The sequence below is a fragment of the Megascapheus bottae genome, chromosome 29 (genome assembly GCF_031878675.1).
Source record: "Megascapheus bottae isolate mThoBot1 chromosome 29, mThoBot2.hap1, whole genome shotgun sequence".
NCBI lineage: Eukaryota > Metazoa > Chordata > Mammalia > Rodentia > Geomyidae > Megascapheus > Megascapheus bottae.
In genome coordinates, this window is record NC_143537.1 from 14,342,383 (window position 1) to 14,364,746 (window position 22,364).

The 22,364-nt window shown below is 40.1% G+C and overlaps 1 protein-coding gene across 7 annotated transcripts in view; it reads right to left on the reverse strand.

Moving 5' to 3' along the window:
* The window catches only part of Rapgef6 (Rap guanine nucleotide exchange factor 6), a 145,310-nt gene that overhangs the window by 114,516 nt on the left and 8,430 nt on the right, over positions 1 to 22,364 (reverse strand). For all 7 annotated transcript variants that reach the window (XM_090320826.1, XM_090320828.1, XM_090320823.1 and 4 more), the window contains exons 2-3: positions 6,626 to 6,696; positions 3,121 to 3,177 (exon numbers count right to left, since the gene is read on the reverse strand). In XM_090320826.1, coding sequence (XP_090176952.1) covers positions 3,121 to 3,177; positions 6,626 to 6,696 — 128 coding nt within the window. The remainder of the gene's footprint in view (positions 1 to 3,120; positions 3,178 to 6,625; positions 6,697 to 22,364) is intronic.

Sequence of the window (22,364 nt, forward strand, 5' to 3'; positions counted from 1 at the left end):
TCGTTCAACCACTATGGAAAGCAGTATGGCAGTGCCTCAAAAGGCTAAACATAGAGCTTCCCTATGACCTAGCAATTTCACTACTTGGCATTTACCCAACCATCCAGAAACAAGGACATACTAAATCTACTAGCACAACAATGTTCATTGCAGCATTATTTACCATAGCAAAGATATGGAACCAACCTAGATGTCCCTCAGTTGATGAATGGATCCACAAGATGTGGTATTTGTACACAATGGAATTCTATGCTGCTGTCAGAAAGAATGACATCGCCCCAATTGTTAGGAAATGGAAAGACTTAGAAAAAATCATATTAAGCAAAGTAAGCCAGACTCAAAGGAACTTAGGCTCAATGGTTTTCCTCATTCATCATAACCAGTAGAAATCTTGGGCTCTAATAGCAAAGATTTGCAATAGAGCAAAAACTTGATACATAAAGCCATATAGTATGAAGCTAATTGAAAGGACCTCTAGGATATTGAAACAAAAGCCATATAATGAATGATTGCTGTCCTTAAGGTGCTATGTTATCTCTCATCTCTTTTGTTGTTCCTTTGTTATCTCATATTGTCACAATATCTCACTTTGTTATCTGATATATTGGATACATTTGTATTTGGTTACTTGAAATTGGACAGGGAAGGGGGGAAAACCAAGAGGGGAGGTGGGGGGGAGGGTAATGGGGACCAAGACATGTGGAATTCAATGTATGTGAATTAATGCACCTTCTATCTGGCAAATATCATGTAACCCTTTTATTAAATACAATAAAAATATTTTAAAAAACATGTCATTAAAAATACTAACCATAGAGGGTAGAAATAAGAGATTTCTATTCCTTACAAGATGCCATAGCTGGACACCATGGCTCATGCCTATAAAATCTAGCTGTTCAGAAAGATGAGATCTGAGGATTGCAGTTTGAAGCCAGCCTAAGAAGGAAAGCCTGTGAGACTCAAATGTCTCTGTGGCAAAAACAACTCATGGACAGTGCCCAGGCTGAGAGGTCACACAACAAGACATAAATAAAGATGTCAGTAATAGTTGGGCCAACAGGTGGCTCATACTATAATCCCAGCTATGCAGGAGGCTGAGATCTGAGGATCTCAGTTCAAAGCCAGCTCAAGATAGGAAAGTCATGAGATTGGTATCCAAATAATCACCAACAAGCCAGAAGGAGAGATGTGGCTCAAATACTAGAGTACTAGTCTTGAGCAAAAGTTCAGGGACAGCATCTAGGCCATGAGCGCAAGCCCTAATACTGGTTTACACATGACCACACATACTTACACACATGCCATAAACAGAATCAAACAGTATTTACATTAAGTATATCTAACCAAGAATTTTGATTCAAAATTCATAAAGGGCCGGGAGTTTGGCCTAGTGAGAGAGTGCTTGCCTAGCATGCACAAAGACCCGGGTTCGATTCCTTGGTACCACATACATAGAAGAAAAAAAAAAGCCAGAAGTGGTGCTGAGGCTCAAGTGGCCTTGAGAATGTCCAAGGACAGTGTTCAGGCTGTGCATTCAAGGCCCAGGACTGGCAAAAAAAAATTCATAAAGGATGTTTATTATTTTTTAATTAGTTGTCCTAAGAGATTTTAATTCAACATGTCCATTTATGAGCACAATGCATCTCAATGAATATGATTTGACTTCTTTTTGAACTTACGGACAGAATATTTACAAATCAAAAGAAGCAACACCACAAAAATGGTCAAAATTTAAATTAGCAATTCATTATGCAGATTATCAAAACAGGCTATAAAACGTGAAAATCAAGCTAGAAAGGAGGACTGTTAGTCTAGGAAACGCAATGGCTCCGGTTCAAACCCTAGTGTTAGCAAATGAACAAGAAGAATATGGAAATCATTCAATACCATATATAAACAGAAAAATGCAAAACAAAATCATGAGAAACAATCAACAAAATGGATAAATTGTAAAATAAGCAAAAACGGGATATCAAAGGAATAGAGCAACTGAATATTACTATATACAACTAATAGACTGGTATAACTTTTAGAAAATTATAAATTTCTAGCAATTCCTAGAAATTTCTCCTAGGAAGAATGAACAGAGCACAAAGAGACATAAGCAAAATGTTCACAATAAATATTACAATAGTAAAAACCTAGAAGCAATCTACAAATGTACTGATAGTTAAACTTATAGCAATAAAAAAGAACAAATACAAAGCATTAAAGAACCTTGAGCTATTTGCTACAGAAAAGAAAAATCCTAAGTAAGTCAAATTATGTTGATTCTCAAATTACAAAATTAATATTCAGAAAGAAGCCAAATTACACTGATCAAGGCTACTATACTCACGAACTGACATGTTAAACTGAAACCTCTTTACACAATTAAAAATAAAACACACACACACAAATGTTAAATTAATCTGGAGTCATAAAAATTTGAACTCTTGACCATCTTTCCAAAATAGTTGGCTGGATAGACTCTTCTAGAAAGCTCATTTCATCAGTAGCAACAATTGCAAAGTATACACTCATTTTAAATTTTGCTCTACCATTTTTGCATTTTACAGGGCCTCATGTTCTTGCTTTCTAATGAAGGCTGACTCTCTACCATTTGAACCATGCCTCCACCTGCAACTTTTCTGCTGGTTAAATAGAAATAATGTTCCCTCAGATTTGTCTGCTTGGGCTAGCTTTGAATCTTTATATTTCAGCCTCCTGAGCAACCAGCACCTGGCTTTCTATTTTATACTTAACAGTTTGTGAATATATTTCAGTTTGCTCTACAAAAATTGTCCAGCATCAAAAGAATTTCAATGTTAAAAGTCAAAATTTATCTAGACACCAATGGCTCAGAACTGTAAGTCTAGCTAGCTACTCAGGAGGTGGGTATCTAAGGATCACAGTTTGAAGCCAGCCCAAGTAGAAAAATCTGTAAGACTCTTACGTCCAATAAACTATTCAAAAAAAAAAAAAAAGGCTGAAAGTGGTGCTTTGGCTCATGAGGTAGAGTATTAGTCTTGAGCTCAGGGACAATGACCAGACCCTGAGTTCAAACCCAAGGACCAACAAATAAGAAAGTCAAAATTTAAATCAGTGTCACAAATTTAAGATAATCATGAAAATACTTACCAAAAAAGTATCTGATTGCCACTGTATCTCTCATAGCGTGCTCTTTCCGACATTAACCTAATATGAAAAAGATTTAGAAAATTATTTTAGCTTAAATTCTGTTTAAAAAATTCCATCATATCGGGCCGGGAGTTTGGCCTAGTGGTTAAAGTGCTTTGCCTAGCATGCATGAAGACTCGGGTTCGATTCCTCGGTACCACATACATAGAAAAAAGCTGGAAGTGGTGCCGAAGCTCAAGTGGTAGAGCTCTAGCCTTGAGAAAGTCCAAGGACAGTGCTCAGGCCCTGAGCTCAAGCCCAGGACTGGCAAAAAAAAAAAAAAAAAATTCTATCATATCAATACAAAATTATCAGCTCTAAACTAAATTTTCACTGATGTACAAGTACTTAAAAATATATATAATGCAATATTTTAATAAAAGAAATTAGGTAATATTAAGTGGTATCAACTGTAATATTCTTGTAAGAGCTGTCAATCTACACCAAATAATATTTTTTATTATGAAGAACCATGTAGTTATCTGGTTTACTACAACGCCCTTAGTGTTACTAACAAAGGCATACCAATACCAAGAAAAAAAGAATATGTAAATTTATTTGCATTTGAAATCATTATTTTTGTCAGCTGTAAGGCTTGAACTTTGGGCCTGAGTGCTGTCCCTAAGCTCTTCAGCTCAAGGCTACAGTTCTACCACTTGTCCCAGTGCCACTACAGGTTTTCTGGTGGCTAATTGGAAATGAGAGTTTCATGGGGATTTTTCTGCCCGGGGTAGCTTTGAATCTCAATCTTCAGATCTCAGCCTCCTCAGTAGCCAGGACTATAGGCGTGACTCATTGGCACCCGGCTTAAAATTAATATTACTAAGTGCTTTAATTTTCAGTTTTTTTTTCTGTGAACTTATTTGATATATACTAACTTGGATTTTGTGTGTGTGTGGAGAGAGGGGAGAGGGCGGGAGGGAAGGAGGGAGAGAGGGAGGGAGAGACAGAGGGGGGAGGGGGAGAAAGAGGGAGGGAGGGAGAGGGAAGGAGGCAGAGGGAGGGAGAGGGAGGGAGAGGGAGGGAGGGAGGGAGGGAGGGAGGGAGGGAGAGAGAGGGAGAGAGAGAGAGAGAGAGAGAGAGAGAGAGAGAGAGAGAGAGAGAGAGAGAGAGAGAGAGAGAGAGAGAGGGGGGGAGGGAGGGAGGGAGGGAGGGAGGGAGGGAGGGAAGGAGGGAGGGAGGGAGGGAGACAAGGCTCAATTATGCTGTAGTAGTCTGGTCCATAATCAGAAGCATGCACACTACACAGGAAAAATTGAAAAAATGGGTTATAGGTGCTTAACATGTTTAATAAAAATGTTTTTATAAAAAATTACTGCCGAGGGCCAGGAGTTTGGCCTAGTGGTTAAAGTGCTTGCCTAGCATGCATGAAGACCCGGGTTCAATTCCTCGGTACCACATATAGAAAAAAGCCGGAAGTGGTGCTGAGGCTCAAGTGGTAGAGCTCTAGCCTTGAGAAAGTCCAAGGACAGTGCTCAGGCCCTGAGCTCAAGCCCAGGACTGGCAAAAAAAAAAAAAAAAAAAAAATTACTGCCGAGCGAGGTGGCTCACACCTGTAATCCTAGCTACTCAGGAGGCTGAGATCCGAAGATCAAGGTTCAAAGCCAGCCTGGGCACAAAAGGACCTAAGACTATTATCTCCAATTAACTACTAGAAAATGGGAAGTGGGGCTTGGCTCAAGGATAGGACAGTAAATAGCCTTGAGATGAAGAGCTCAGGGACAGTGCCCAGGCCAGAGTTCAAGCCCCATGACCCAGAAAAAAAAAAAAGTTACTAGTGCTTTAAAGCACCCTCAAGTGTTTTTACAAGTAGAATCACAATAGTGGAAGAGAAAAGGCAACTAAGATTCAGAAAATGTATGAGTCTTATCCACAGAAACTTGGATCATACCAAGGGCATCTTTTTTTTCCACTTTAGTACAACATGGTGATAAGTAAGCAGTCAGTCATATAGAATGGGAAAATGAAAAGGCAACCGTAAGTATAACTAAATTTCCCAACTCTCTCTGATAACTATAGTCCTATAAAAGAGACTTGACCCAGAGATATGAGAAATTCCTAAGTAATCTCAATAAGCATTCAATCTCCCTGTTACTCTCATCACAGAGAAAAACCCATTTTCAGTTTATTGAACATGTATTTGTAATAGGTATTTAACACTATTTATGCTGCCATGAATAAACTAAAAGCAAGAAAAAAGCTTGGCACCTGTGCTTACATTTTTGCATTTGTCATTGTTCTGATCAGTAACATCTTTATTGCAGGAACTAAAACTACCCCTAAGGAAAGCAGTCTTATAGGACTGACTGTTCCCTAATGAGGAAAACTATCAATAACAATCACACTTCACTGTGGAGTGAGAGATATTAGCAAACAAGAACTAGACTGTTCCTCTCAAGTGGTGACAGTGGTTAACAACTTCTCAACAACCTGGAAAAATGAGATAATGGCCACCCAAGCCATACCTGTAACCAGGACTCAAACTATGCATATCATTGTCCCCTGCCCTAATTCTTCTACTTATACCTAATGATCAAGTTTGCACCCAAAAGATGGCTGAAGATGAATGAAGGTGCCATCTTCCCATGGCACCATGCCTCACATGTCTTTCTCTACTATATTTCTTTTTTTTTTTTTTATTGTCGGGATAATGTATAGAGGGGTTACAGGTGCATGTCAGCTAGTAGATGCATTACTTCTTGTACACTGATACCCCTTCTCCTGTTTTTGTCACTGTTTCCCTCTTCCCACCCCCTCCCAATCATCTTATTTTCCCCCCACTTCCCTTCCCTATTTCAAACAAACAGATAAAACGCATATACAAATATACCAGGTAACAAAGTCAGATATAGTAATAAAATGAGATTAACCGTAAGGGCAAAAAAAAGAGAAGAGAAATAACACAGTACATCAAGAGTGACAATCACACAAGAAAAAACTCTTATTTCTACATCCTAGAGTTCATTTCATTTAGTCTCATCCTATATGATCTTATGGACATAGGTTTTAAGCTACTGTAATTCTCTGCTAGGAGAGTCTTAGATGTGTACTAATTATTACAAATGAGGAAAACCTTTATCATATTTCTTTTCCTGTCACTTTCACTACGTTCTCATCTTGCCTGATTCTTCTCACACAGTAAGGACCGAAAGTGACAAGCAGCAAGCACTAAATTTCTGATAGTAATACCATGTCTACCTTAAGCATGCAACATGTATCAACTCAAAGTAAAAAAAAAAAAAAAAAAAGGAGAAAAGGGAGGAGTATATGCTATATACTCAGAGAGCACTGAACTCTGCTTTAATTATTTTATTATTATTATAAACTTCAGGAAAACTAGGCAAGTATAATCTGTAAGTATATCCCAAGTGTCAAAACAGGAGGAGGTATGTAAAAGGTATTTAACAAATATCTGAAGAATAACTGCATAGCATATGCTATGTGGTTAAATAAGGCACATACTTACCTAAGCTGATGTTCCCTGAGATTTGACAGTATTTCCATTCCATGAAGGTAAGAATAAATAGTATTTAAGTCCTATGGAACAGAAAGTTTTTTAGATTACTTTTCATGTTGGCACTTAAAAAAATAATGATAATGCATAATTCTGATTGTAAACACACAATTATATACTACAAAGCTGTATTAACTATGGAAGAGTCACAATAATCCCTGAATAACACATGACTGGAAAGGTAAAGAAGACTTACTCTATACACTCATGGCAAATGGCCACTACTCAAATCATGATGGTTAAACAAACAAATCTGTTAAAAGTTTACTAAGGGGCCGGGAGTTTGGCCTAGTGGTAGAGTGCTTGCCTAGCATACATGAAGACCCGGGTTCAATTCCTCAGTACCACATACTTAGAAAAAAGCCGGAAGTGGTGCTGTGGCTCAAGTGGTAGAGCTCTAGTCTTGAGAAAGTCCAAGGACAGTGCTCACGCCCTGAGTTCAAGGCCCAGGACTGGCAAAAACAAAAAGTTAGTAAACTTTGATGGAAGTGGCGTTGTGACTCAAAGGTTAAGGCAGTAGCCTTGAGCTGAAGAACTCAGGGACAATGCCCAGGCCCAGAGTTCAAGTCCGACAACCAACAACAACAAAAAAGCTTACTAAGTTGACACTGAAGATTTTCAAGTGTACAAAAAGGATAAACAGACTGAAAGAAGAAAACAAAGCAGTTGAAATAGGTCTATAAAATACCAGATAAACTTGTTGATAAAGCAATAGTTCATAAGTTTATCTGCAATAAGATATATAATTTGAGAGGTCAGGAGTGTGGCCTAGTGGCACAATGCTTGCCTACCATGCATGATGCCCTGGGAGTCCATGGTATTACACACACACACACACACACACACAGCCACAAGTGGTACTGTGGCTCAAGTGGCCTTAAGTGTTCAAGGACAGTGCCCAGGCCCTGAGTTCAAGCCCCAAGACTGGCAAAAAAAAAATACGTAATTTGATAAAGCAAATTAGATGGGCACAAGGATATTTCTCATGCCATATCCTCTTCTGCAACAGAGCATTGCCACTGCTCCATCAAAAACTGGAATCTATGTGCTTTCCTGAGTTGGATTTGTAACTTACTCTGACCAACAGAGTGACAGAAAGGCTGTGTAACTTCTGAGATAAGCTAGTCTCAGGAAAAATGAAAGACTACCTGAAATAATACCAATGAGAGGCCACCTTAGACCTGCTTTTCAGTCTAAGGAACTAGAATGATTCAGTTCAAAGGTCTGTGGGACAAAAGATTCAACCATCCAAACAAAATTTGCTCAATGGAAATAATAAATATAGTCCTGGCAAAAGCCTGGCTCACAGTAGATCCACTGAACCTAGACATCCATCTAATAATAGTTAATTCTTTATCCCTTGAATTTAGAATTTATATACTTGGAAGGTAGCATAACCTATTTTATAAGAGCTGGGTGAATAGAAGCCAAATGGAGAGGAGATCTCTGAAGTTACCTCATCCCCTTGAACAAAACAGCAAACAATCCTGTAATTTGTGGGGCCCTGGAGAAAACAAAACCCTTGCCAAATGACTGTGTAAACTACCATAGACTTAATCTAATTCTAGCACTGATCACAGCCACGTAGTCTCTTTCAGACCTACAAAACACAGCTACTTGAGGATTACTTTTCTGAAGGTATTTGGCTAATGTACTTACTCCACTCTAATTCATAAGCCAAAATTCTATTTTAGAAATAGTTTGTATTTGGGGGGGCACTATTAACTTATGACTTTGGGTTAGACTATTTTAACTCTCCTACTCTGTCATAACACAGTCTAAAGATATACACATCTCACGTATTACATAGATGGACTCATGTAGATGAACAGAATGAGCCAGTGGTTGTTGGAGCCCTTGCTGTACTTGGTAGCAAGCAGACGTTCTAGGGATGCATTACAAAGACTCAAGACCTGACACTTCAGATATTTTGAGGGCTGGCCGGGAGTTTGGCCTAGTGGTAGAGTGCTTGTTTAGCATGCACAAAGACCCGGGTTTGAGTCCCAGTTACCACATACATAGAAAAAGCTGAAAGTGGTGCTGTGGCTCAAGTGGTAGAGCTCTAGCCTTAAGATAGCCCAAGGACAGTGCTCAGGCCCCGAGTTCAAGCCCCAGGACTGGCAAAGAAAAAAGAAAATGAAATTTCTAGGGGTACACTCTGTGGAGCACATGTCAGAACATTCCATCCGAAAGGAAAAAAAAAAAAAAAAAAAAAGATCAACTGCTGGGACTTGAGCTTTAGGTCAAGGTGGAGTAAAAGGGACTGAACTCACCACTTTCATAAAAGGTACTAAAATTAGCAGGCTTCTGCACTGCCAAAGAAGCCATGTGGCCAGCCAAGGCAGAGTGGTACTGCACAGATAAGGATCCTGCTCTGGGAAGGGATAAACCATTAGCTCTCTCTGCCCATGTTGTTCCCGGGGCACATATTCCCTTGTGTCTACTGTCAGTTATTTATTTATTTATTTACTTACTTACTTACTTATTTTGCCAGTCCTGGGCTTGGGCTCAGGGCCTGAGCATTGTCCTTGGACTTTCTCAAGGCTAGAGCTCTACCACTTGAGTCTCAGCACCACCTCTGGCCTTTTTCTATGTATGTGGTACCAAGGAATCGAACCCGGGTCTCCGTGCATGCTAGGCAAGCACTCTACCACTAGGCCAAACTCCCGGCCCCTGTCAGTCATTTATATGGGGTTAAAGAGTACCCACTTTTCTGTGTCACTAATTCCCCTTAGGGCGGAGGGCCTTTATCATTGGAGTAAAGGGGAAAGCTGCCCCAGCTTCCTGGATCTGAGTCTGGCCTCTGGGACACAGCTATCTCTTTCAGTGCATTTTTCAGTCCTAGTCTCCCTCCTCCAAACTAGGGCTGGACAATGAGAACCCTCCAGGCTTGCTGGTATTATGTGGTAAGTGATAAGGACTCCTCTTGGGTGCTGGCTCCCAGGGTTGGGGAAGGCTATGTGTAACAATGTAATTGTGTATAAGTAAAGGCTTTCAGGATCTGGACACTAGCAGGCTACATCTTCAGACAAAGTCAAATAAAGGAATTGTTGCTGGGAGCTGGTGGCTTATCCCTGTAATCCCAGCTACTCAGGAGGCTGAGATCTGAGGATGGAGGTTCAAAGCCAGACTGGGCACAAGAGTCCCTGAGACTCTTATTTCCAATTAACTACCAGAAAACCAGAAATCATGTTATGGCTCAAAGAGTTAGAGCACTACCCTTGTGTTGAAGAGCTCTGGGAGAGCGCCTAGTTCAAGCCCCATGACCACCAACAACAAAAGAGTTCTCTTGGCTGCCGCTCCCCCCAAAACTGCTAAAAATACAAATATGTAAAATGTTTTTTTTTCTTCCAATAGAGTAGAGAATAACAAGAACTAAATGATAAATGAGGTGGTTCATATGATTACCCTACCTTACTACCTGGTCACATTTTGAATTGATCTAACAGTTGGATGGGGAGTAGGAAGTGGCTAGAATTTACAGAGCAGGAGCTGGAGGAAAGGGACATTACTCAAATAATGGGTTCCAGAAAGCCACAGAAATTCTCTTTGGTGCTTAAGTAGGTAGTAATTATTACATCCATATATCTAAAGTGAGGTTAGCAGTTTGTTAGCCTTGGGTTCGATTCCTCAGTACCACATATACAGAAAAAACCAGAAGTAGCACTGTGGCTCAAGTGGCAGGGCGTTAGCCTTGAGCAAAAAGTGTCCAAGGACAGTGCCCAGGCTCTGAGTTCAAGCCCCAGGATTGGCAAAAAAGAAAAAGAAAAAGCGGGGAGGAGGGTGGAGAGGGGAAAGGGAAGATCTTCTGAAGAGCAGGGTGTGGTAGTGTATATACATAATCCCAGCATTAAAGAGGTAGAAGAAAGTATGGAACTTTGCCCTAGTGGTAGTGTGTGTGCCTCATATGCATGAAGACACAGGTTTGATTTCTCAGTACCACGTACCTAGAAAAAGCTGAAAATGGTGTTGTGGCTCAAGTGGTAGAGCTCTAGCCTTGAGGAAATCCCAAAGACAGTGCTCAGGCCCTCAGTTGAAGCCCTAGGTCTGGCCAAAAAAAGGTAGAAGCAGCAGGAAGATTCTAAGTTCAAGGTTACATAGGAATTTGAAGCCAGTTTGGGCTACAGAAAAGCAAAACAAAGCCACAAACCAATGGCTTATACCTGTAATCCAAGCTATTTAGGAGTCTGAGATTTGAGGCTTGCAGTTCAAAAGACAACATAGAAAACCATTACATTCTTATTTCCAATTAACCACCAAAAAGCCTAAAGCAAAACAGAGGCTCAATGTTAGAGTGCAAGCCTTGTGCACAGCAGCTGGGTCCTGAGTTCAAGCCACAGTCGTATGGATAGGAGAGGGTCCCAGAAAAAAAAGATTATCTAGGCCAAAACGTCAATAGTCCTAGAATAGATGTAACAAAGGCCAAAACTTCCACACAGACAGGAAGAGCTCCTGTTCTCATCAGTCAGCCTTTAAAACGCACACCATTCTTTCTGGAACAATATTCAGGATGGTTTGGACTCGAGAGGGGCAGAATTAATGGCAGGCTAAATAGTACTCTAGTGCTAGACAACATAGCTCAAAGCAAGATCCAGAAGTTGGCTTCCAAGTTACTTGAATCAAAAATAACTCTCTATCAACTTCAAGGTAAAATTTACAATCTGGAACACCAAATCAAATACTACTTTGGTTGTAAAGACACAACAACAAAAAGAGCCAGGCTTAGAAGGAAAACAAATCAAAACTGACTACCCAGGGACAGTAGTATATACCTATAATCCTTAAGGAAGTAGGAGAATAAAGGTCCAGATAAATTGGGCTACACATAAAAAGATCTCTCAACAAACAAAAAAATGAACGAAAGATTCAATTACCAAGACAAGAGAATTTGCAGAAAGATTTCAAAGTTTATTACATAAAATATAGTTCTGATGTCCAAGATGGCACAAAAAAGAGAAAATATGTAAGAGACTTATTAAAAAAACAAACAAACAAAAAAAAAAACAGGGTATGGGAATGTGACTTAGTGGTTGAGTGATTGCCTAGCTTGCATGAAGTCCTGGGTTCAATTTCTTAGTACCACATATGTTTAAAAAAAAAAAAAGGAGTGGTGGTGGTGGTAGGAGTTTGGCCTAGCCTAGTGGTAGAGTTCCTCAGTACCACATACTTAGAAAAAAGTCAGAAGTGGTGTTGAGGCTCGAAGTGGTAGAGCTCTAGCCTTGAGAAAAATCCAAGGACAGTGCTCAGGCCCTGTGCTCAAGCCCAGGACTGGCAAAAAATAAAACTTAAAAAAAAAAGCTGGAAGTGGTGCTATGATGGCTCAAGGATACAGTGCTAGACTTGAAAAACCTCAAGGACAGGGCCCAGGCCCTGAGGTCAAGCGCCAGGACTGGCAAAACAAACAAACAAACAGGGATGAAGCTGTAAGTGTAACTCAAGAGGTAAGAGTACCTACCTAGTTTACTCAAGGATATTGGTTATATTCCAAGAAGGAAAGAAAAGATAAAGAAGGAACAGAGATGCTACTGACGATAAAAAGAAAAAAAAAAACAATGCAAGAGAAGAAAAATACACTGACAAAACTAACACAAGTCGAGTGCAGTGGCACACACCTGTAATCATAGCTACTCAGGAGGCAGAGATCTGAGGATCAAGGTTGAAAGCCAGCCTGGGCACAAAAGGTCCAAAGACTATTATCTCCAATTAACCTCTAGAAAATGGGAAGTGAGGCTTGGCTCAGGTAGGGCAGTAGCCTTGAGCTGAATAGCTCAGGGACAGCACCTAGGCCAGAGTTCAAGCTCCATAACCCCCCAAAAAGAAACAAAAAAAACCTAACAACACAGCAGAATGGTTTACGATGAATAAACAGAAATTAGAAAAAAGAAAAAACATATTGAAAGCTCAAATATAAGAGGCTGCCAGTGTGGCCTAGTGGTAGAGTGCTTGCCTAGCATGCACAGAGCCCTGGGGGTTCAATTCCTTGGTACCACATACATAGAAAAGCTGTGGCTCAAGTGGTATAACACTAGCCTTGAGCAAAAATGTTCAAGGACAGAGTTCAGGCCCTGAGTTCAAGCCCCAGGACTGGCCAAAAAAAAAAAAAATCAGAACAAATATAAACACAGTATCACTGAACCATGGGCTAACTTTGTTCAGTCTAACGTAACCAGTTACAAGTTGGGGGACAAAACAAAAAAAAAAATTAGAATGGTAAATATTCTCCAAATGTGATGAAAACTAAAATCCACATATCCATGAATCTCAAAAGCCTCAAGCACAACAAATCAGAAGAGAACAGTGAAGTGGCTCAAATCATAATCCCAGGTACTTGGCAAGCATAGATCAGGAGGATTATGGTTCAACTCGGTCCAGGAAAAATGTTAGCAAGACCCTCATCTCAACCAATATAAGTGAGTAATGGTAGCCTACAACTGTCATCTCAATTATGTGGAAGGCATGGTTAAGAGGTTCTAGGTCTGCCCAAGCAAAAAGTGCAAAACCCAATCTGAAAAGCAAAGCAAAAAAGGACTGGGGCCATGGCTCAAATAGTAGAATACCTGCCTGGTTTCACATTATAACCAAATGGATTTAAAAGCAATAGATGACTACAAAAAAGCAGCAGGGAAAGAAAATAAATTACACAAAGAAAAACAAAAATTAAAATTACAACTGACTCGTCAAAATATTTTCAGGTAAGTGGCAACTAACAAATTTTAATCACCAGCAAACCTTCTCTATAAAAAAATAAAAGAAAGAAAAAAGTTAGCCGAGTGTGATGGCTCACTCCTATAATCCTAGCTACTCAGGAGGCTGAGATCTGAGGATCAAGGTTCAAAGCCAGCCCAGGCACAAATGGACCTTGAGACTCTTATCTCCAATTAACCTCTAGAAAATGGGAAATACGGCGTGGCTCAATGGTAGGAAAATAGCCTTGAGCTGAAGAGCTCAGGGACAGTACCCACGCCCAGAGTTCCAGCCCCATGACCCACAAAAAAAGAAAAAAGAAAAGTCCTTCATAGGCAGTAGTTACTAGACACAACTTGTAGGTGGGGATGGGAGGGGAAAAACTGAGAATGAGGGAAGGGGTGACACTGAGAAAAAGAAAAAATGCTAAATTTTAAAAAGGAAAAAACTATAAAGAAAATTCAGCGTGAAAGTATGTTGCAGAGATAGACAATAGGTGGCTTCATGAAAATAGTCTGTAAGAGCTCACAGACTTGAGACCGTGAGCTGTAGTTTGGGTCTTGAGTTGTGTTGGAATAGCTGCTTCTTTTACTCTTAGGACATGCTCTTCTTGGAGAACATTTTGCTACACAGCACTGCTTTAAAAAAAAAATTCTTCCATGATTTGATATACACTTCTATACACTATTCCACTTTCCCACCTTCTGTGTCATGCTTCTACATAGTTTTTGCATAAGCAGAAACCCATTCAAATGTACTTATGTACAGACCACAAATTTAGCAGAAAGAATGTTAGTGATCAAACAGTAACACTTGTGTAAAATTATCTACTATACACATTAAGATGTTCAAACCAGACAGTAACTTAGCTAGCTCCACTTCAGCCAAATACTATTTGAATTCATTAAAAGCTCCTAGAATTTCATCAGCAGAAAACAATGAGTTTCCAATACATTTTGTTTGTTTGTTTTTTATTTATTTATTTTTGCCAGTCCTGGGCTTGAGCTCAGGGCCTGAGTACTGTCCTTTGACTTTCTCAAGGCTAGAGCTCTACCACTTGAGCCTCAGCACCACTTCTGGCTTTTTTCTATGTATGTGGTACCAAGGAATCGAACCCTGGTCTTTGTGCATGCTAGTCAAGCACTCTACCACTAGGCCAAACTCCCAGCCCCGTTTATTTATTTATTTTAATCTACTTTTGTCCCTTTTTCTGGACTAACTACATGAATGAAGATTTCTAAAACAATGACAAGCAAAGGTGTACCATATTCTGTCAGCCCTACTTGTTAGTTTCACATCTATGAATTCAAATTGTGGATCAAAAGTATTTATGATTAAATAATGGACAAATTATTACCCATCAGATAACTCACTGTTAAACTGTGAATCTGAGGCTAATAAAAACAGCCTGGTGGTAATGTCTCACACTTGTAATCTAAGGTACACAGGAGGCCAAGATGGAGAGGAATGGAATTCAAAGCTGGCCTGAGCAAAACATCTCCAAGATTCCAACTCCAAAATAACCAGTAAACAGTCTGTCTGGAGGCTCAAGTGATAAAGGACCAGCTAGCTAAGCACACACAAAAACTGAGCATGTACGGGAAACCAAGTTCGAACTTGAATACCAGCAAAAAAGACAAGCAGGAAGGAGAAGGAAGCAGCAGCAGTGAGTAATACCAAGAAACAAGAACTATATAGAAATCTACTTTGGCAGCTAGTTATAACAGTAAAGTCTGCCAATATATGCAGCATGTAGTACAGATGGCCAGTACCGCAAGCTGTGACATCAGTATACAATGCTAGCAGTAACTTTAACAGATTAGGGACAGAAAAGAATGCGTCAGATGAGCCCAAGACTATTTCTTCAGTACTCCAAGCTACTGTGTAGCTCCCCAAAAGTCCTTTAATCAATTCCTTTTAACAGAATTCAATTTTGTTGAATGCAAGTAACAACACTGTAAGCCTGAACCAGCATCATCAACACTTGGGAACATAGTAAAAATAAACAAACAAACAAACAACAACAACAAAAAAACCAAGGCTAAATCTCAGGCCCCACCTCCAAATCTCTGGGAATATGGTACAGAATTCAGTGGTTTAGTAAGTCCTACCAGAGGTTTTGATGCACTACAGTTTGAAAGATACATTTTTGTATTTGTAGATTATGTTGCTCTGGATTTGAGGAATGGGGGAAATTATCACTAGTAAATTCTATGCCTTTCAGTTTACCATAAAATGTTGTCTTCAAAAAATGTCATACAAAACACTTGCACTGTCCTTGGGCTTTCTCAATGATAGGGCTCTACCTCTTGAGCCACAGCACCACTTTTGGCTTTTTCTATGTATGTGGTACTGAGGAATCGAACTCCGGTCTTTGTGTACTCCGGTCTTTGTGCATACTAGGCAAGCTCAACCACTAGGCCAAACTCCTGGCCCCAAAACACCCTTCTAGCTGGGTGATAGTGACTCATGCCCGTAACCCCAGCTACTCAGGAGGCTAAGGTTTGAGAATTGCAGCTCTAAGCCAGCCCAGGTGGGAAAGTCTATGAGTTTCTTCTCTCCACGTAAGCACTAAAGAAATCAGACCCAGAGCTATGGCTCAAGTAGTAGAACACTACCCTTGAGCCAAAAAGCTCAGGGATGGCACTCAGGCCCCGAGTTCAAGCCCGAGGACGGGCACAAAATTAAAAAATAAATCTTCCTAGAGCAAAGGATATTTTTAGTAACAATCTGACTCTTTTGTATAATGTGGAGTGGGTGTGGCATTCAATTTACAAAAGACAGCAAGGAGCTGTTGACAAAGCAATGTTAGGCTTAGAAAGAGGTTTCTTCAAACTTTTGTTCCAACTGCTTGTGAGACAGGCTTGAGGTATTGCATTATATAAGGTTTTTGATTTGTTTTACATCTATTAAAAGCCTTCTCAGCCACAGAGAGAAAGAGAAGAGAGCAGAGAGGAGGGAGAGGGAGGGAGGGAGGAAGAGGGGGGGGAGGGGGGGAGAGAGAAAGAGAGAGAGAGAGAGAGAGAGAGAGGGGGGGGGGAGAGGGGGAGAGGGGGAGAGAGAGAGAGGGGGGGGGGGCGGGGGGGAGGGAGAGAGAGACAGAGAGAGGGGGGAAGAAAGAAGGAAGGAAGGAAGGAGAAAGAGCTTGGAAGCTACTCTGTGGAGCCCCAAAAAGGAAGTAATGAGGAAGATAGAAAATTAGCCTTCTTGGCTATGATGACATCCCAGTAACATCTGGGATGTCAAAAAGAATATCTGCAATCATAAAGGGATATTAGAACAAATATCAGTCCAAAATTAGCAACAAAATAATGGATTTCACCTGAGCAATAAGGAAGGCAATCAAGTCGTGATAACTCAGTACAGCCATGCACTCAGTAACATCTCAGTCAACTGACCACGTATACAATGACGGCCTATAAGCTGATAATGAAGATGAAAGATTCCTACTGCTTGATTACCTTACAACTGTAGCAGTGTTAGTGCAATACATTATGGCTATACATGCAATACTTCTAGAGTATCACACACATAATGTGCTGCCAGTTGTATAAAAGTATAGCACATACAATAATGACTCTTACCAATTACGGTAATACTATGCTTTTTACTGGTATTTTAAAGTTCACTTCTACTTACATTACATTGTTAAGTTTACAGTGGGAGCTATCCCTCAGACACAGAGTGCCTGCCCAGCATAAGGCCTTGGGTTCAATTCCCAGTACAAGTATATACAGGTACACATATTCATTCACACATTCATATTCATACACACACAGTTCACTGTGAAAAATACGGGACAGAAAGGGGTGATATTGTCCCAAAAGAATCATACTCTTTACCTGACTTGTAACTGTAACCCCTCTTACATAAACTATATAATACTGTGTCACGTTACACTAGCAGCACTCTCCAACCTGTTTGCCTAATCTGTCCACTCCATCAACAGTGAGTTGGTTGTGTAAGTATCCTCTGTGATGTTCACACAACCACAAAATTGCCTAAGAACACATTTTTCAAAATATGTCCCTGTCGTTAACAGATGTGATTGTAACCTCTAACGCATAGCAGCCACACACTCTCAGTGAGGCCACTGTCTGAGTGAAGGTGGGTGAACAGGTGGTTGGACTGTTGCTGTTTACCACAGAACAACTCTTTCTGAACTGTCAAGCAGTTCAGAGCTTCAGTACTTGTAGAAATAGTCTGTGAACTTTCAATTTCATTTTGTCATATGGAAATATTAAGTTCAGATTTTTGCACCATGAGAGGTTAGTGATACTTCTGAATGTATATATATTTCTATTAAGCTTATTTTTTGGTGCCTCTCTTAGGGCTTGAAACTCAGTGTCCAAGCACTGTCCTTGAGCATTTTTTAATCACTGATTTTCTAATTCTTTAAAATATTTTATTGTTATTAAGGTGTTGAGCAGATTACCATTTCATGTAATGAGTACATTTTGTTTTAAACAATATAACCTTTTCCTTATTTACCTTCCTGAGTGTTTTTACTCAAGGCTAGCACTTTACCTCCTGAACCACAGTTCCACTTCTGGCTTTTTGGAAGTTAGAGATAAAAGTCTTACGCTTTCTTGCCTAGGTTGGCTTTCATCCCAGCTACATGGAATGATCTTAACTCCAGGCAAACCTAGGCAAAAACAGTTCATGAGACCCTCATCTCCAGAGAAAAGCCTAGATATGGTTGTGTACACCTGTTTTCGCAGCTATGACAAAAGGCTTAAGTAAACAGACTATGCTTTAAATTGTCCTGGCCAAAATCTAAGATCCTACCTAAAAAACAGCCAGAGCAAAAAGGAATAGAAGCAAGTTTTAGGCAGCGAGTGATTGGCTAGGGGGCCCAAAGCCCTCAATTCAAACTTCAATACTTGGGGAGGGGGGAGCTTTCTAAATAAATCATGAAACTATGAAACAAGAAAACACAACTGTTTGAGGACATTGGAATGGCCAAGAACTTTTTGGATAAGACCTCAAAGAACAGGAAACAGAAGCAAAAATAGGCAAATGAGATCATAAATTTAAAACCTTGTGCACATCAAAGAGTCAAGAGCAAACCAAACCCACAGAAAATATTTCCCAAGTACACATCTGACAAGAAGTTGATATGCAGAATACATACAGAATTCACAGAGCTCAACAACAATACAGTAAATGAGCAATAGACTGGTATTTTCCAAAAGAGGCATACAAATGAAACAGGCTTGAGAAAAACCTGTTCAACATCACTAACCACCAGTGAACTACACATCAAAACTACAATGAGCAGGGCACAGTGGCTCATGCCTGTAATCCTAGCTACTCAGGAGGCTGTGATTTGAAGACTGCGGTTCAAAGCCAGCTTGGGCACTAAAGACCTTGAAACTCTTAACCATTAGAAAACAGGAAGTGGGGCTGTGGCTCTAGGGTAGGGTGGTAGCCTTAAGCTGAAGAGCTCAGGGACAGTGCCCTAGGCCCAGAGTTCAAGTCTCAAGACCCACAAAAATAACTACAATGAGATACCAACTCACTCCAAGAAGAAAGACACTGATCAGAACACAAGGGGTCAAAAGCGCAGACAAGAAAGTGGTAAATGAAAGCAACCCCTACATCCTGTAGTAGAAATGGAACTCAGTACAGTCTTTACAGAGAACAGTATGATGGTTTCTCAGAAAACTAAAACAAGAACTACTATATGGTCCAGTAATCCCACTACTGGGTATGTACCTAAAATAAATGAAATCAATCTGTTCAACATGTGCACTTCCACATTAATTCCACATTAATTGAAATGCCATATTTGCAACAGCCAAGGAATAGAAGCAACATTAGTGTCTATCAAATGATTGTACAACTAGTGACGGACATACAATGTTGTACTCTTCAGCCCTAAAAAGTATGGGATTTTCCATCTTCAACAATGTGGCTGGACTGTAGCTCATTACGTTATGTAAAACAAGCCATGCCCATGGATATCACTGCAAAGCATCACAACTACACTCTAAAGAAGTTGGTCTGTGGGATAGGAGCATAGCCAAGTGGTAGAGTGCTTGCCTAGCATATATGAAGCTCTGGGCTTCATTCCTCAGTACCACATACACAGAAAAAGCCAAAAGTAGGCAGAGCTCTAGCTGTGAGGGGGAAAAAAGTGTCCAAGGGCAGTGCCCAGGCCCTGAGTTCAAGCCCCAGAACTGTCAAAAAAAGAAAGTAGTTGGTCTCTGAAGTTGAGTAAAATGGGGGTGGCCAGCAGAGGCTGGGAACACTGGGGGGGGGGGCAGTGGGGACCTGGGAAACATTGGTAGCAGGCACTAAGTTATAATTACAAGATGGGGTAGTGTGCTGTTGCACAGTGGGGGGTATAGATGATAGTATCCTTTTTTTTTTAAAGAGCAAAAAGAAAGCATACTAAATACTAAAAAAGAAATTATCCATTTGAATATTCCATAATGGACACATACTACAACACTACATTGTGGTACCCTATAAATATATACAATTTGATGTTACTGGGTTCAAACTCAGAGCCTCATGTTCCCTGGACAGGCAGCCTACCATTTGAGCCACATCTTCAGTCTGAAAAAGTACAGTTTTTAGGTAAACATTAAAAAAATTCCACCCAGCCACAAGTGGCTCATGCTTGTTATTCTCAAGAGGCTGAGAACTGAGCACTGGGAAGCCAGCCCAGGCATGAAAGTCCAAGAAATTACCAAAAAAGCTGAAGGTGAAGCTGTGGCTTGAGTGATAAGAGTAGTAACTTTGGAAAAAAAAAAAAAAAAAAAAGGAAGTTCAGAGACAGAACTCAGGCCCTGAGCTCAAGCCCAGGACCAATACATACACAAATTCAAAAAAACAAAAACAAAAAAAACCAAACAAACAGGGCTGGGAGTTTGGCCTGGTGGTAAAGTGCTTGCCTACCATGCACGAAGACCTGGGTTCAATTCCTCGGTACCACATACCTAGAAAAAAAAAGCCAGAAGTGGTGCTGAGGCTCAAGTGGTAGAGCTCTAGCCTTGAGAAAGTCCAAGGACAGTGCTCAGGTCCCGAGCTCAAGTCCAGGAATGGCAAAAAAAAAACAAAACAAAACAAAACAACAACAAAAAACAAACCCTTGAATTCCATTATAAAATAAATGATTCCATATTATAATTTTGTCAAAACAAAGCACAAAACCATTTTTTTTTTTTTTTTTTTTTTTTGCCGGTACTGGGCTTGGGCTCAGGGCCTGAGCACTGTCCTTGGACTTTCTCAAGGCTAGAGCTCTACCACTTGAGCCTCAGCACCACTCCCGGCTTTTTTCTATGTATGTGGTACCGAGGAATCGAACCCAGGTCTTCGTGCATGCTAGGCAAGCACTCTACCACTAGGCCAAACTCCCGGCCCACCAAATTTATTATACAATGAAAATGATTTTAAAAAATGACCTTTGGATACAAAATTTAAAATGCTTATTGAAGAGCTAGGGATGTAGCTCAGTGACAGAGTACTGCCTTATATGTGTGAGGTGGTGGATTCCATCACTACAGCACCGAAAGAAAGATGAGCTTACTAAATGTACTCTATAGTCTTATAAAGTTACAAAGCTTATTTTACAATTAGCTATTTAAAAACAGGACAGTACACTACTACTATTTTAGACTGAAGCAAGAACCTCAAGTGAACATCAGGACTGTAGACAAACAAGGAATTTCACACCATTGTTTTTTTCATTTGGTAAAGTTGGTAAAACACTTCCATACCTTAGCTCAGACCTTGGTTCCTTCCTCTAAGAAACTAAGTTTCTTGAACTAACAACTCAGTTCAGTAGTAAAGTTAGGAAATGGAAGTTTGGAGTATCTTTTATGCAATAGTAAAAAGTACTGAAAAGATTAGTGGACCCATGTGAAATGTACATGGGAGCTGGCTTTGCAATACTATCAAACTGAACTAAATTTGGGACAATTTAACAAGCAAAAAGAATGACAACTTGAATACAAATAATAATCCCTGAATTCATGTAATTAAAAGAAAAAGTGATGACAACTGGAAAGCTCTTTTACAAAGAAAAAAAAACAGTCAATATAAAAGAAATATACAATCAGAAACTTACCACAGTGTGGCAGTCAAATGACAGTTGATTCAGGCAGAATGGACAGTGGAGACCAGACAGTGATGGAGGATCAGGGAATGGTGTTAGAGAACATAGAATATTATTTCTGGCTGGCTAAGCTCAAGTACAACATATCCAACACATCCATGATCAATCCTTGGTTTAGGTTACAGTGATTAACATAAATCACTGGCCCTGGGCAGGGATTGTCAATTCTACTTATCTGTTCGCTCCCAGAGGAACAATTTAGGAACTCATCATTCCTCTCTGGTAACTGAACACATCCTTCTGGCCTTTGGAGTCTGGCTCCATACAGACCATTCTTCTCATGGCTGCCAGAGTGATCTTCCTGAAAGCAATTCCAAGCTGCTTAATGAGAAGAGAAGCCGGTCTTTCATGATCTAAATCGTTAAGCCAATGTTCTAACTGCCAGGTGGCCTGCATGTATGTACTGTGCTCATTTCATGGTCTTTGAACACAAATGTTCCTTTTTTGGGAGACTGCTTCACCTCATTTTTTACACATCTCAAACCCCAAAAGGATTCTTTTGTCTCAAACAATTTATTTTTCTCCTTTAACAGGCTTCCTACAAAGCTTTAATAATTATCGTGTATAATGGTATTTATTTTGTCTGCAACTTGTCTACATCAAACCTTGATGAAAAAAAAATGCATTTAATCTCTTATCTCTGGCACTAAAAACAAGTGCTTAAAAATATTTCCTATGGGGCTGGGAGTTTGGCCTAGTGGTAGAGTGCTTGCCTAGCATGCACGAAGACCCGGGTTCGATTCCTCGGTACCCCACATACATAGCAAAAAGTCGGAAATGGTGCTGAGGCTCAAGTGGTAGAGCTCTAGCCTTGAGAAAGTCCAAGGACAGTGCTCAAGCCCTGAGCTCAAGCCCAGGACTGGCAAAAAAAAAAAAAAATTC